This window comes from Aegilops tauschii, chromosome 2 (assembly GCF_002575655.3).
Source record: "Aegilops tauschii subsp. strangulata cultivar AL8/78 chromosome 2, Aet v6.0, whole genome shotgun sequence".
NCBI lineage: Eukaryota > Viridiplantae > Streptophyta > Magnoliopsida > Poales > Poaceae > Aegilops > Aegilops tauschii.
In genome coordinates this window covers 511,161,688-511,177,131 of record NC_053036.3, presented here as the reverse complement: position 1 = coordinate 511,177,131, position 15,444 = coordinate 511,161,688, and the positions used below count along the sequence as shown (strand labels likewise).

Genomic DNA, 15,444 nt, shown 5'->3' with positions numbered 1-15,444 from the left:
ATCTTGGGTACGAAGATAGCGCAGTGCATCCCACGTCCGCGATCTTTTATCCACACATGGCTCTCCATAGATTCCAGTGAATCTAAAGGAGGTTCCATCACACGCAATCGTAGCATCAATGTAATATTGGCACCACGGCTTAACTGTGACCTCAATATGATCTCTCCACCATAGCGCCAAACCTCCACTCTTTCCTTTACAGTCCACAGCCACCCCTTTTGTGAACCCCAAGCTCCACTTGAGTCTCTCCATCGCTCCCGATCTTTTTTTAGTTTCTGATAAAAAAATCACCTCTGGGTTGTATGACCTAATCAGGTCTCGTAGCTCGCCGACTGCCGAGTCCAACCCCAATCCCCGGCAGTTCCAGGCAAAGATAATCATTGCTCTCGGCGGCCCTGCCCAGTGGCAGGGTCCGTCGTTAGCTTGTCAGTCTCCTCAATACGATCAAACACCGAGGATGTCTTCTGTCTAGTATCACGAATGAATGACTCATCCCCCTCGTGCCTTTCACCATCCGCTTTTGGCACCCACATCTGCCGCGGCCTTCTTTTCCTTGAGCCAGGAGTGTCACGGGGGCTGTCTCCCCTCCTCCTTCTTTCATCAAACTCTTGCCTGGGCTTTCGGACGTAGTACCCCCTCTTCCTCTCTTGCGGATAGGTCGAATGGTACCCTTGCCCGTTCTCGTCTCCTCTGCTCAAAGACCCCCTCTCCCAATGGCTCCTTTCTTCATATTGCTTCCGTTCGTACTCCCGTTGCCACTGCTGCGCCTTGAGCTGTTCCCTGAGATCCCTCTCTTTCTTCCTCTCAATTTCATGTCTCAGATCTCTCTCTTCTGGCCAGCCACCCCTGTGCTTCTCCTTGCTTGGGGAAAAAACTATCCCTTTCACTCGCCGGTTCTGCCCACCAGTGCGGGTATCCCCGGGACGATCGAACTCGGCATTCAGATTGCGTTTCACAGGTACATCTCGAGCGCGAGCATGGCTGTCCTGATCCCTGTTGTTTCCATCGGATTGTGAACTCATAAAGCTACTGGCGCTGGCATTGTTTTTTTCCACCTTTTACCTCGTTCTTGGAGCCAGTGCTCCTCCCCGGTGATGCTCGTAGCCAGCCCCCCCATTGCGCTTCTTTGTCAACAGGTGGGACACATCGTCCGTTTTCATGCACCAAACGCCCACATTCGAAACAGAAGTGGGGAATCTTCTCATAGTGAAAGTCATACCAAGTACTCACTTTGTCCTCTTGAGAGTTTTTGAGGAAAAACCCCCGCACCAGTGGCTCAAAAAGCATGATCCTTGCTCTGACACGCAGTTGGCTCCCTCTAGCCATTCCATCCTTGTCAACATCCACTTTTACCACTTCTCCAAGCCAATTGCCCAAAGCCTTTCCGAAGGCCTCCGTCCTCTTGCCTGGTGGGAGATCAGCGATTTTAACCCACACATCTATCCTATCAAAAACCATCTCCGATGGCCGGACATTGCTCTCATACTCCTTCAAGGCCAGGACGTTAAAATCATATTGCCATGGTCCATTATTCATTGCATGTCTCCAATCCCCTTTCGCTCCCAAAGTGCACAACGAAGACGTTGTCGCCCATGTCCCGGAACCGAGCCTCATGGTGAAGACCCCAAGCCCTCTGCATCGTTTTCTCCAGCACAGTCATGTTCAGCGGACGCGGGGAGAACGCCTTTCCCACCGCTGACCACTTCATATTCTTGGGCAAGATCTGATCCGGTTCCTCGAAGACGAAACCCTCCGCCTCCTTATCCAGCAAAACCATCCCTCCCATCCTAGCTGAGAGGCTTGCGGTAGGATCTGGCGTCTTGCATGTGATCGGGGAGCTAGAAGAGCCCCCACTCGTTGCTTTTCCCGGGGTCGTTGTCGCCGCCGGGTTTGCCTTTGTCGCCGGGATCTCCGCAGATTGCACCATCGCCTTCTCCGCCATGGCTCCGCACCGTGGAGGAGGGAGGCTACACCAGTCCGTGTCGAGGGAGACGCAGTCGCCGCCCCAGACACCACCGTAATCTCACCACCCCCGTAGTCAAAACCCTAACCCTAGCGCCGTCAGGAGATCGCCTCGCAATCGCCCTTCAGTCGCCGCTTAGCGTTTCACCCGTGGTGGACCCATCACTCTTTAAATCTTGCTATACATGTTAGACAACAGTCGCTTACTCCACAAATCACGTGGTTCTAGCGAAAAACAAATCACGTGGTATATAAACTGGATTCATTTCTGGGCGGGTCCCGCCGGCGCAAAGTAAGCCGCGAGCGATGGCCGACGGCTGCGATGCGCAAAGCGGCGGGTCCCTGCAGGATGGTCTAGCCAAGGAAGCCACGCGACTTTAGACCTGGTGGTGCGTGCGGTTTTACTGGGTGGCCCGGTGACCTGGTCGTCACGCGGCCGGCCTCCCTGGACCAGACACCGACCCGGCCGGAGCAAGCGAAAGGGAAGCAGGGGACGGATTGTTCCTCTGTCTCAAAACTTCCTTCCTTCGAACAAGTACCACTACGTACTAGGAGGAGCAGATATTTTCTTTTCTCCATCTTCTCTAATAACAATCAGCAAAATCTTTACATGGCTACATTAGCAAATGTGAACAAAATTTGTCAGGCCCTAGCTCCTCCCCCACCGCCCAAAATATGGCCAGCGGGGGAGGAAATAAAAATGGTAAAAATAAGAAGAGGGAGTAGATTACAATGCACACGCCCCCCGGCTCAAGCTGTGTTGTGGTGGTAGCTATCAACACCGATCGTTCGGCCGCTCGATGTCCGCGTCTCCGTCGATAAGCAGCCGCGACTTCTCGTCTCCGTCGGCCGCGCCAACTTTGCCCTGGGCGTCGGAGCCGGTGAGCTGCCTCGACCGCTTGGCCTCGGCCGCCCAGTCCGTGCGCCCGATCACCAGGAGCATGCGCACCATGCAGGTGGCCTGCGCCGCCAGCAGCCCCAGCCACAGGCCCTCGAAGTCGTAGTGGAACCAGAAGGCCAGCACCAGCGCCACCGGCGTCCCCACCAGGTAGAACGACCGGAGGTTGATGTTGGCCGCGTCCTTTGGCCGCGCGCTGCCGCGCAGCACGCCGCACCCCGTCGTCTGCGGGCAGTTGCCCAGCTCGCACAGGCCCAGGATCGGCAGCACCGACGCGGTGAGCGCGATGATCGCCGGGTCGGCCGTGAACATGCTGGCCCACACGTTCCGGACGAGGAATGCGAACGCGGAGGCGAAGGCGCCGAACGCGAAGCCGAGCATGATCCCCGCCGTCGCGGCGCGGCTCGCCTGCTCGGGCTGCCCGGCGCCCAGCTCGTTGCTGACGCGGGTCGACACGCCGAAGCTGAGCGACGAAGGGAAGATGTATATGAGCGACGTGGTCTGGATCAGGATGCCCATGGACGCCACCGTGGCCTGCGGGTTCAGGAGCAGGCCGCACAGCAGGATCATGATCTCGTACCACCACCACTCGAGGCACACGCTCACGCAGCTCGGCAGAGCCAGGCTGATGAGCTCGCCCCAGCCGCGGAAGCTCTCGGCGGAGAGTGCGAAGCCGCCGGTGCGCTTGTGGACGCCTTTGAAGAAGATGTAGGCGAGAAGCAAGAGGAGCAGGTTCAGGTTGGCCAGCACGGACGCCATTGCCACTCCCTTGACGCCGAGCCCGAGCACGGTCACGAGGACATAGTTGATGGGCAGGTGGATGGCAATGGCGAGCGTGGCGCACACGGTGAGTGGCAGGTTTATGGACTGCATCCGGAGATATATCCTCACGGGATGGAGGAATGCCTGGAGGAGGAGGTCTGGCAGCGAGGCAAGAATGTAGGTCTCGGCGACCGCGGCGATGGCGGCGTCCTGTCCGCAGAGGAGGAGCAGAGGCCGCATGTGCATCCACAGGCCACCGATAGGGACGGCGGCCGCGATGAGGAGGAGCACCGTCCGCTGCACGGTGACACCAATGAGCGAGTAGTTGCCCGCGCCGAATGCCTGGCCACATATCGGCTCCATGCCCATGGCGAGGCCGGAGAGGACAGAGTATCCGGTGATGTTGGCGAAGCCGATGGCGAGGGAGCCGCCGGCGAGTGCCAGCCCGCCGAGACGGCCGAGGAAGAGCATCGAAATCATGGAGCGGAGGTAGAGCAGCAGCCCGGTGAGGATCATCGGGAATGCGAGGCCGAGAATGGAGCGCGCCTCGTCGCGGGCCGCGGTGGCCGACACGGGCGGCATCATCGGGAGCGCGATGCCCAAAGAAACGGACCAGGCTTCCTTCACCGCCCTGGCAAGCCGGCCGGGCGGCTTGCACGTGAGCACCGGCGCGGCCGCCTCGTCACCGTAGACCGGGATGACGACCTCCCCCGCCTTGGCGAGCAAGGGGGCGGTGACGACGCATCCATCCGGGCATGCCGCGGTGGCGCCTCCGCAGGACGTCATGGACGGAAACAGAGGAGCGCCCTGCCGCTCGTGCGGTTTCGCAGAGCTTTTACGGCGCCGGGCGGTGTAACTCCCGGGCGATTTACCGCCTACTCAAGTACGCAGTCCAGTTTTGGGGGGGGGGGGGGGGGGGGGGGGAGAGGGAGCGTTTTTTCCCTTGTCTCCTCTACGGAGGCGGGTAGTGTTTGGTTGGTGGAGCTCTGCGCCGCGCGGGGATTTGGGAGGCTCGGCAGTGCCGTTTTATAGGCGCCGGAGGCGAGAGGGGTGCCGTTTACAATTACAATTGACAGTTCTTTCTCGGGATGGTTTTGTCGTTGCTGCTGGCCGCCCGTGTTAATTACCTGCGTGTTCGGCACCAGCATCAACTCCCCCCCCCAGTTACACACCTTCGCTTTAGCTTCTCTTTTCTTTTTTTTGCCAATTTTGCCTTAACTAACTCAGTAACAGTCGCTAGTCGCATTGTCTGCAAAGGCTAGTCGCACTGGTCTAAGGTAATAAATCATAAGTACTACTAGTTGACAGGACTATTAATTTCATTAAAACCTTTGCTGTTGTCGGTTAACCAAATTTTAAGAGGATTGGACAGGGTTCTTGATCGGATGCATTTTGTCATGTCCGTGACAAAATATCCAGATACTAGAAAACATGGCATATGAACAAAGCTGGGTTCACAGGTACGGCTAGAGCAGTAGTGCTAGCTGTGCATTAGAATGTAGGCATTGGACGAGATTTTGGTTCTCCATTTTCTTTATATTTGACCCACATTCGTTGTACTGAAACTTTTAAAAACTGCTTCTTTCAACATACAAAACTATCAGGAAATGTAGACAAGCGAATGCGAATGTGTGTTATTTTACTAGACCTGGAGGGACAATGACATTGTCTAAAGTTTTGCTTTCGGTTGTGCGTTGAGCTGATACATGGCCACGTTGCGAGAGGCAACCAACTTATCTCTTTGGAGCTGTAATGGTTTCTTTTATGCGTTGACAACGACAATTGCAGGCTTGAGACGAGAAAACAAAACACAAAGTCCACTGCAGGCAGGCTGGTGTATTGAAGACGCAAAAATACGGGTAGATTTTAAAGTCAACTAGGCCCTACCGATTCAGCGTGTTTTCTAAGAAAAGCCTCTGAATCGGCGGCATCACGCCGTACCTCGCCGGCCTGCAGCTGATAGACGGCCGGGAATAGCTAAAATACGAAGTTGAGCATGAGATAATGGGTTCCATAGACAAATGCCGTCTTCGATTTTATATGTGTATACCCGTCATCTGTTGTGTCTGTCATCTTGTACTTTTCTACTCACAAAATACAGCTCCGATACTGCAAAACGATATTGTAAAAAACTGTTTGAAAAAGAAAAGTACAACCTTGCTATGGCTTAGAGCATCTACAGCCGAACGTCTCAAACCGGTCTCAAATGCCCGGACCGCCCGCCCAGTCATGAAAATCTGACCCAGTCGGGCGCCTCAAACGGTTCTCAAACGTCCGGGCTGTCCAGGCTCCTAATATCCAGTCCAAATATGGGGCAGATATGGGGGTGTCCGGACACGCCCGCCATATCGGCCCGGCCCATCCCGACCCCACTCTGTCCCCACAAATATCCCCAATCCGGAAATCCTAACTCACTCCACTCGCGATCCATCCCTTCTTCCTCCCTCCGATTTCTCCGATTCGATCCACTCCGACTACTCAGGTGACTGCGGCGATCATGGAGCGCCGGCAGCCGCTCCTCCTCCTCGACGAAGATCAAGCCCTCCGCATTGCCCTCGAGAGGTCCAAGGTGGACACGGGTGGCAGTTCCGGATCGGCTTCGCCTCTCCCCCGCCGGCCGAGCGAGGAAGCCGGCGCTGGCTCCTCCCGGGCCGCGCTTGGCTCCGAGCGGGCTGCGCAATCCATGCCCCCCGCACGCAGTCCCCTGGCCCCACCGCCTGCTGCTCCCCCATGCGGGCAGCGGTGGGTGCTTCTGCCCGCCCCGCCAACCGGGACACGCACGCCGGAGTCAGAGGCGCGCGCCGCGCGCCGCAAGAAGCAGCGGGCAAGGGAGAGGGATGAGGAGAAGAGCTCTGTTCGCCACAACCGCGGGTTACCCGCGGAGCTCGACGACGACCATAGGCTCCTCGCGTGGGTCTACCGCCGGTCGCTTACAACGGCGGAGACAGACGCCCGGCGGCTCCGTCGGAAGAATGCGAAGGCTCTCCGGCTAGCTATCGAGCAGTCCGAGCGCGAGGCCAGGAAGAAGGCGACGGAGGCGGCTCGGCTGGCGAAGCTCAAGTGCCAGCAGGACCGGGCCGTCCGGCGCCTCAAGGGCCTCATCATCGTCTCCTCCTCCTCCTCCGACGACGACGGCTCCTCGTCCGACGACTCAGACGATCCCCCACCAGCCGCCGATGGCTACAACTGTGCCCGCGACCGGAAGGGGAAGGGGCCGGCCCGGAAGTGGTGAAGATCCGCTTTTCTTCAATTTAATATCAAGCTTTAGATGTAGTTTCAAGTTGTCCGTGGTTTATTTGAACTTTGATGGTCGTTTGAACATCTGATCGTGATCTTTTGCTGAAAGTATTGTGCTTGCCCATGTCTGTTTGCTGATATACGAAGTTTGATCGACGTTGCATGGTTTACTATGAATATAGGGGATTAGATATGAGATACACAAATGTGGACGATGCTATCTGAAGAGTGCCCGGTCAGTGCCCACGGAAGCGCCCGGACGCGTCCGCGGACGTTTGAGGGGCCGGATTTTCACGTCCGACTGTAGATGCTCTTAGTTGAGAGATTGATGCCCCTTAGCTTAAACCGATGCTTGAATTTTGATGAGTGACAGAGTGTGCCTTTTCTTTTTCTTTTCTGTCTTTGGGAGAGAGACACAGGCACAGCTAGCGTACTTGAATATAGTTCTTTCATGCTAACGACTACTAGTACGATCAAGAGCGGATATCGGCGGCATGGCGCTGTGGAGGCTCAGCGTCCGATGCACGGAGATGGACTCGCGCAGGAGGAGGTTGCTGTCTGGCGTCATGGTGACGTCGATGGCAGAGTGGCCAGACAAGGTAGAAGCCTCAATATGATCTGAAGACGGACATGTGGAAGATGGCGGCGACGACACACGAGTGCGTCTGACCGGATTGTGCCCCAGACCAGGTATGTGGCTCGGCTGGGGCTTCCGAATATGTTTCGGCTTCCGGCTTTTGATGTTAGGCTTAGGTGAGTGGTTTGGGTAGTGGCCCAGCTAGCACCCCTTCATCATTTTGGATAGGAGTAACGGCATGGGTTGTCAAGATGATGGATTCAGGCACATTGTTGTAATACTTTGTAAGGTCCTCGAGAATAATCAATAAAGTGGCCGTATGCATCTCCCAGATGCAGAGGCCGGGGATCATCCTCTTTTTCTAAAAAAGAAAGAATTTCATTTACCCAAGATGTTTATGGATCAATCGGGGTAAAGACCGCAACCGCAATAGGTCATACTAGGGTCGGCCATATGTGAGAAAAGTTATTGAACTAGACCTACCACAGTACTCCCTCCGTCCCGTAATATAAGAGCGTTCTTGACACTATCTAGTGTCAAGAACGCTCTTATATTATGGGACGGAGGGAGTAGTTGGCTAGTGGTAAAATTAGGCACTACTTGGAATCTTTACGGCTTGTTGTTAGCTACTACTAGTGGCGATGTGAGGGCCTAACTAAAGCTAAGCTAAGCCAAGGTGCTCTGCATCTTGCCGCCCTTGGTGCATCTTGCCCATAAAAGAAGAGGCAGGAACTTGTAGTTGGGCCGTGAGAAGCGGCAAGAAGCTTGCTTAAAACCAGGTGATTGGGAAACGATGGGCAGGTTCTCTCTCTCTCTCGGTGAGTTGCTGATGGAGATGCAAGTGTACATGTGGTTTTCACTTGCCCGATCCAGCAACGACCTAATCATTTCTGCCGCGATGCTACCCATATCAAGTAGCCTCTCTCACCCAACCCACTCGCTTGTTTCGGTTTTGGAGCAGATGCACACTAAGAATAGTAATATGGGCCTGCGTATAGGGATTTCAATCATCATTATCTTGGATAGGTGCGCCGTGCAACATGCCATGTTACGCGTGAGCAAATCTAGGCCTCTCTGCCCTGCAACTTGCATTGTGTGAGGTCCGGTCGAAGCCAGCATGCATGCATGCATGCAGTATGTGCGGCTTGCTTACCTGCGCATACATGGGGATTGGGGAACTCGATTAGTGCATGCACCTTAGGACACTACACTAATTTGCAATTTGCAAAGACCGAGTGGGTGCATTATAGTATATATAACCTACATACAGTATGACGGAAATTTATCAGGGTCCATTGAGGACTAGTAGCAGCAACAGCATCGTCCTTGTCTTGACCGAGGAGAGGACCAACCGGGCGGGCAGGATGGTCCAGGTCTCCAGGACGCACGGCTGGGATTGGGCGACGCAGATGCAGCCATGCATGCAGGTCCGTGGTACGTCAGGTCTCTCTGCGTCCATCGTTTTGGACTCGGACGCCCTGCTGCCGCTACGGCCGAGACGACGCTGGACAAGAGATCGAGTCATCAACAAATCTTTTGCATTGTTGGCCTGCCCGCCTCGGTGAATCGATGTGGTGGTTGCATGTGTCGGGCGGCCGATGGTCCACGCCCTACACCACCGCCTACGTGCCTTGTTGGATGTATTTTTAGCCGGCGTCAAGGCGCCATTGGCCCGCTCGTGCTCGAGCGTAGACAAGCGAGCGCGCACATATGTATCCGCCTGCCCGCCCGCCCGGCTCCCCGTTTGTCGTGGAGAGCCAGGCACTGTGCCCTTTTTTTGTTGCTTTGCTCCTGGCCGAAGCCAATATATCATCCATCCACGGAGCGGCAGTCGAGGCGACCTCATTTCGTTTCACTTGGGATTTGTCTATCGGCGCCTTTGGTTTCTGGGTTAAGGTTAAGACGAGGCGAGGCGGGCCAAAACCCGTGGGCGCGTGCGCTATTTCTGCATATGTTTTGTCGATGCCTACGCGGCACCGTGAGAGGCTGTGGAGACGGGGCGTCGTCGCGTTCCGCCCCCTTTTGGCGCGTCCGCGCCACCGGTGGAACCGTGGACGCCGCTCGTTGTCGCCGTGTGTGCAGGCGCCAAAAATATTGTTACAGGCGGGAGTGCGCCACGTCGTTTTTCTTCCTTTTATTTACTACTCCCTCCATTTCAAATTACTTGTCGCGGGTATGAATGTATCTAGATGTATTTTAGTTCTAGATACATTTATTTGTGCGACGAGTAATTTAGAACGGAGGGAGTACATTACTATAGGATTAGGAGGAGGACAAAAAAGGATTAGGAGGAGGAAGGGGGGAAAGCATAGCATATCCTCCCCCGGCCGGGCGGGGTTTGGTTTTGAAGCTTACCAAGCGCCTAATCAGGGGGAGCTCGTCCTCACCGTGCATGACAAAAATGCTTCGTATTCAAGAGCTGCGCCGTCCACATGGGGCACTTCACCCGTCAGGGATTCTGTCTGGTCCAGGTGCTGACAAAGGGGCCCACGGCTGGTGCTGGATGGACTTTTTCTTTTCTTTTGAGAAACTGGTGCTGGATAGATATCGCCATTTGCCAATGCCAGGCCTGCAGCCGCGACAGCCAGCCTTTTGTTATATCGATCTATCCATCTTGGAGCAAGGTTGGACTATGTTATTACGGGAGTTGCGTAATTTGATTTGTCCTTTTCTTTGTTGTTTTTTTGTTAATATGGAGGCGGATTTTCGAGAGCCTTGACCTTGAGCAAAGTCCACTAGGGATATTGTCGATGCCTGTGTCGTTTGATCGATAATTATAAGGAAAGTCATAGGCGCACCTCGTCTTTGATGATGTTCTTAATCCCAATGGCGCTGGCCTTAGCCCATAGGCGCACCTCGTCTTTGATGGTTGCGGAGATACGGGAAACTAATGGTTGATCACCCTCGAAATGCATATGTTGCGGTGCTTCCTTAGCCACCATGCACCTAGGATGATGCGGTAGGCCAATGCCTTGCGGATAGATGTAAGGGCGCGATTGCAGGATGTGGCCCACCAAGACTGGAAGAGCGTGTTGGCGTGCAGCACCTTCTAGCTGGTTCCTCCTTCTCCCGGCAGGTTTAGCATGAGATTCTAGGATGGGCGAGAGCAACTACTTCCCGCACTTCGACATGCTCAATATTAAGATCAATATTAAGACGATACCAATTACTCAGCCTCTGCAACAAGACAATATTGAGATCAAGTCAAGACATCGAGAATGTACACAACAACAAAGAAGGCTAACAAGAAGAAGGAAAAACAAAGATAACCGACACAACCAACAACATACAACAGATAAGCAAGAACAACATCCATCGTCCTTGACAACACACGAACAATAAGGAAGGTTCTATGAAATCCATGCCTCGAGTAAGGAATCGTGGCGCAGGTGCAGGGTCGAGCGACCGAGGGTCAAAATCTTGATATTTCACCTAAGAGAGCACGCTTGGGTAGAGTCCAAAGAAATGCCTTCCACAAGGACATAGTGTGTAAACAACGTCACTGGCAGGTGCAACCATCAAAGACCAGACCTAGGGTTTTTACTATAGAGCTTGACAACCGGTGCTCGAAGATCACCACCAAGACGAAGTCATTGTGTGTTGTCGCACCCCTTTCCAAAGAAGACGATGTTGTAAAGGACGAGCACACACACCATGGTCGTGGGAAATTGAAGTCTGAACCATTCCCAGAGGCAGCTGCTCGTATGCATGTCCATGTCGTGGACATCATCATGCACTGAAATCCATGCTTGGGAACACATAACCGCTGCAAAATGGGGAGAGCCGAACATTATCAACATATTCAACTCACAAGCATGTGCTCCAAAGCCACCTTGGCAGGGGTCGCTGACACGACGTCAATTCCGTGGCCACTGCAAGCCATAGTCGCACCACTCTCGCCCGACCGTTGCACCATCTCGTGTTGCCGCCCTTGCGGCCGATCGTTGTTGTCACCCTTGCGGCCGATCGTTGTTGTCACCACCGAGTAGGTTACCAAACAACCCTTGAGTCACCGGCAACGATCGACGCGTAGATCTGGGCACTGGATGCCACCCACAACAGTCACCCCACCCACGCAACATAGTAGCAAGGTCACACTCTTTGTCCAAGCTCGATCATGTCGTACGATCGGAGTGCTCCAGGCATGAGGAGGCAACCCCACCCCCCGAGCCGCCGTCCTCCGGCGGCAGCGGGTGTCGGTGTCAAAACCGGCGGATCTCGGGTAGGGGGTCCCGAATTATGCGTCTAAGGTCGATGGTTACAGGAGACAGGGGACACAATGTTTACCCAGGTTCGGGCCCTCTCTATGGAGGTAATACCCTACTTCCTGCTTGATTGATCTTGATGAATATGAGTGTTACAAGAGTTGATCTACCACGAGATCATAATGACTAAACCCTAGAAGTCTAGCCTGTATGACTACGATTATGATTGTATATGCCTCCATCCGGACTAAGCCCTCCGGTTTATATAGACACCGGAGGGGACTAGGGTTACACAAAGTCGGTTACATAGAAAGGAAATCTTCATATTTGGTCGCCAAGCTTGCCTTCCACGCCAAGGAGAGTCCCATCCGGACACGTGTAAAGTCTTCGGTCTTTGTATCTTCACAGCCCGTTAGTCCGGCCCATGTCCAACAGGCCGGACGCCCGAGGACCCCTTAGTCCAGGACTCCGTCAGTAGCCCCTGAAGCAGACTTCAATGACGAGGTGTCCGACGCGCAGATTGTCTTCGGCATTGCAAGGCGGGTTCCCCTTTTCGAATACTCCAGGATAGTCTTCGGACGAACGTGTCTGGATCTGCAACACAAGTACCACACATAACCGCAGAGAGTATAATATTTCACGAGTCCAATCCGCTGACAACTTTTTGTAACGTGACATCACGCTTGTCCGGTCATTATTTCGAACCGTTTCTTGTCCTGCCGTTCCATGTTTCGAGGTGCGGTTTTTATTGGCACGTCTTGTCGAAGCAGAGATCGTGTCCCCCTTATCGCGGGATTCTCATCAATGCGAGCGTGGGTAACCCAACCGTTCCACTGGAAAGATTCCTTAGGAATAGGCAGGTTTTCAGGCTTAGGAGGAGGCGTTCGATACCCATTGTCTTTATAAAGGAGACAAGGGCCGTCTCTTTTTACGCCACACCTCTCCTCGGCCTTTCCAACCTCGAGTTTTAGCATCTCAGGTTCCACTTCATCGCTTCAAGCTCCCCAATCATGTCCGGACCCAGCCCACAGGGCTGATGGGTGGCTTCCTCTATTACAGAGGAGGACATTGCAAAGCTTCAGGCGGCCAGATACCTGACCGCAGAGGTCCCCCACAGGCTTCCTGCTCAAGGACAGGTTATTCCGACTCCCAGATCCGGCGAGAGGGTCGTTTTCATCTCTCACCTCCTCCGAGGGCTAGGATTCGCTCTTCACCCCTTCGTCTGGGGGCTCATGTTTTATTACGGACTAGATTTTCACGATCTAGCCCCAGATTCTTTCCTCCACATCTCGACATTTATCATCACGTGTGAGGCCTTCCTCCAAATTCCCCCACACTTCAGCTTATGGCTCAAGACCTTTAATGTGAAGCCAAAGGTGATCGAAGGGAAACAGGCGGAGTGCGGCGGTGCTGTAGTGAGCAAGCTTACCAATACTCTCTGGCCAAAAGGCTCTTTCACCGAAACTTCCAACCAATGGCAGCGGGAGTGGTTTTACATCACAGAACCTCGCGGTACCAAGTGGGCAGCTATACCTGCGTTCCGTTCTGGCCCTCCGTTACAGCTTGCATCATGGATTAATAAGGGGCTGGACTGGGGATCCGTTAATGAAGTGCAGACTCTACAGAGCCGCATCCGAAGCCTCCTTGAGAAGGACATCGATCTCTTCAACATGATTCAAGTAATGCTAGTCTGCCGAGCTCTGCCATGCCAGCCTCGGCCTCTCCGTATGTGGGAGTTTAATCCGGAAGGACCACAGACCCTCCAACACTTCTTTGGCACTACGCACAAAGGAATGTGGAAGTTGTTTTTCAGGAAACGAAAACAATGGCCGGACACCACCGAGGACATCGGCCTCGACTGCAATCATCCGGATACCTCGATAAGCGCTCGACTCCCGAACTCTTTCTAGTTAAGTATGTCGTAATATGTTGCTGAGCAAACTGTCTTCTTCCAAGGCTGGATAAAGAAAACGGAGCAAATTAGGTGTTCGGCCCCCCTTCCCGAAGACTCAGCGGATCCGGTACTAACAAGGATGCTGGCCCCGGCACCGTACCAGGTGCCTGTGAAGGGAGACAAGGCGGAGAGCGGGAAGGCCAAAGGTGGCCTCCCTTCCGAGGGTATATCAGACATCATGTCCGGGGAGATCAAGATTAAAGCGAAGGAGAAGCCAACACCCCTTTTCCCCATGGTAAGAAGAGGGCGGCCTCCGAAGAATGGGAGGAAAGGGCTCCTAAGCGGGGCAGGATGCCCCTGTCGGGTGGCTCGGGCCTGGAGGATGACATCGTCGCACAGTCCCATGATGAGGACGAGCCTCTAGCCAAATCGTAAGTGAACAAGGGTGTTTTAAACATGTCCCGTTCCTTTCCTGTTACCAAGGTAACATCTAGAATATATGTTGTTGCAGCTCGGCACACAACCTTCTTCACCAATCCTCTTCCTCGGGGGATCTTCTCCCGGAGATGATGGAAAGCGAGACACCTCCACCGGTCTCCTCGCCCAATAGGGCGGACGACCTCGAGGTGTCGTCCCGGAGGGTCTCCCCCGATCAACAAGTGGTGCGAGGGGTGATGAAGACACTACTCGAAGGTGATACTTCAGCAGCCCAGGGTCCGGGGGCCAACAACTAAGGCCCCGAACTGTCCGGCCTACGGCCGGAGACAACTTCATGGACGAATAAACGGATCCCTTCAAAGGGAGGCCGTACTCCTACATCAGCTTCCGGAGGTCCAGAAGCACCAGATATATTGACGAACATGCTGCGACAGGCGTCCGTCTCGGAGGAACATCGTACCTTGATGGGTACGGTGGTTGAAAAGGTTATGTCCGCGAAAAGCGGATTGACTGAAGCCTGCACGAGCCTGCTAAGAGGCTTCGAGGTTTGTACTGTAAAATTTTTGATTGTTTTTTATTCACAAACTGCACCTGTGTATAGGTAGTAGCCCCTGAGACTCTGATTGGCTTCCCAAGGGAGGCGATCAGAGGATCAAAAAGATATGCCCAGGAAATAATCTAATTAATTGAAACGCAGGCTGTTACCTCCCTGACGACTGCCCGAACTACAGAGGTTGTAGATCTGTAGCGGAAGCTCGATGTAGCGGATGATGACATCACGCTTATCAACAGGCGGCTTGACGAGGCGCAAGGTATGTCTTGGGGGTAGTCATTACATGCACGTGCTTATAATATAAGCATGACTCTGAAGATTGTATACTGAGATATGCATGACTACAGATGGTCCCGCCGCAGTTGAAATTCTTCGGGCGGAGCTAGTCCGGGCCAAGGAGCAGGCCCGGTTTTGTAATGTTGCTGCCGAAAAGGCGTCTGCCGAGTTAAAGGCTGAACAGGCTGCTCGGCGCCAAAACGAGGAGAAAATATCCACGATGGTGCGTGAACTAAAGGATGCCGCTGGCCGCTGTGAATTCCTTGAGAAGGATAATAAAGCCAAAACGGCTGATCTTGACAAGGTCTTACGAGAGGCAAAAGAAGCGTGGTCCGAATCTAGAGCGGCCCGGGAGGAGATCCGGCAAGCTGGGGAGATCGCGGCTGGTAGGCCATTTTTATTACAAACTAAGTTCGGCGATCCGAATTATGCCCCGCTTAATCAAGTGTGGAGTTCTCCAGACGCTTTATTGGATTTGCCGAAGAGTGCTTCCGATGCAGCGCAGTTTTACCAAGCACAAGAAGGGTATGCAACGGAGAAGCTTTTCTGGTCACAATTCGGTGCGTCAAAGCGCCCACTGTTGCTGAACGAACAGATGACCCAATGGGCCGAGTTTCACCGGATATCCGGCGCTGCCATAAA

At 54.0% G+C, this 15,444-nt stretch overlaps 1 protein-coding gene across 1 annotated transcript; it reads right to left on the bottom strand.

Moving 5' to 3' along the window:
• Positions 1 to 2,526: 2,526 nt before the first annotated feature.
• LOC109772887 (protein DETOXIFICATION 49) lies at positions 2,527 to 4,613 on the bottom strand. Its single transcript, XM_020331588.4, has one exon. It carries the CDS (start codon positions 4,406 to 4,408, stop codon positions 2,738 to 2,740), a length of 1,671 nt encoding a protein of 556 aa, XP_020187177.1. The 5' UTR covers positions 4,409 to 4,613; the 3' UTR covers positions 2,527 to 2,737.
• Between the last annotated feature and the right edge of the window lie 10,831 nt (positions 4,614 to 15,444).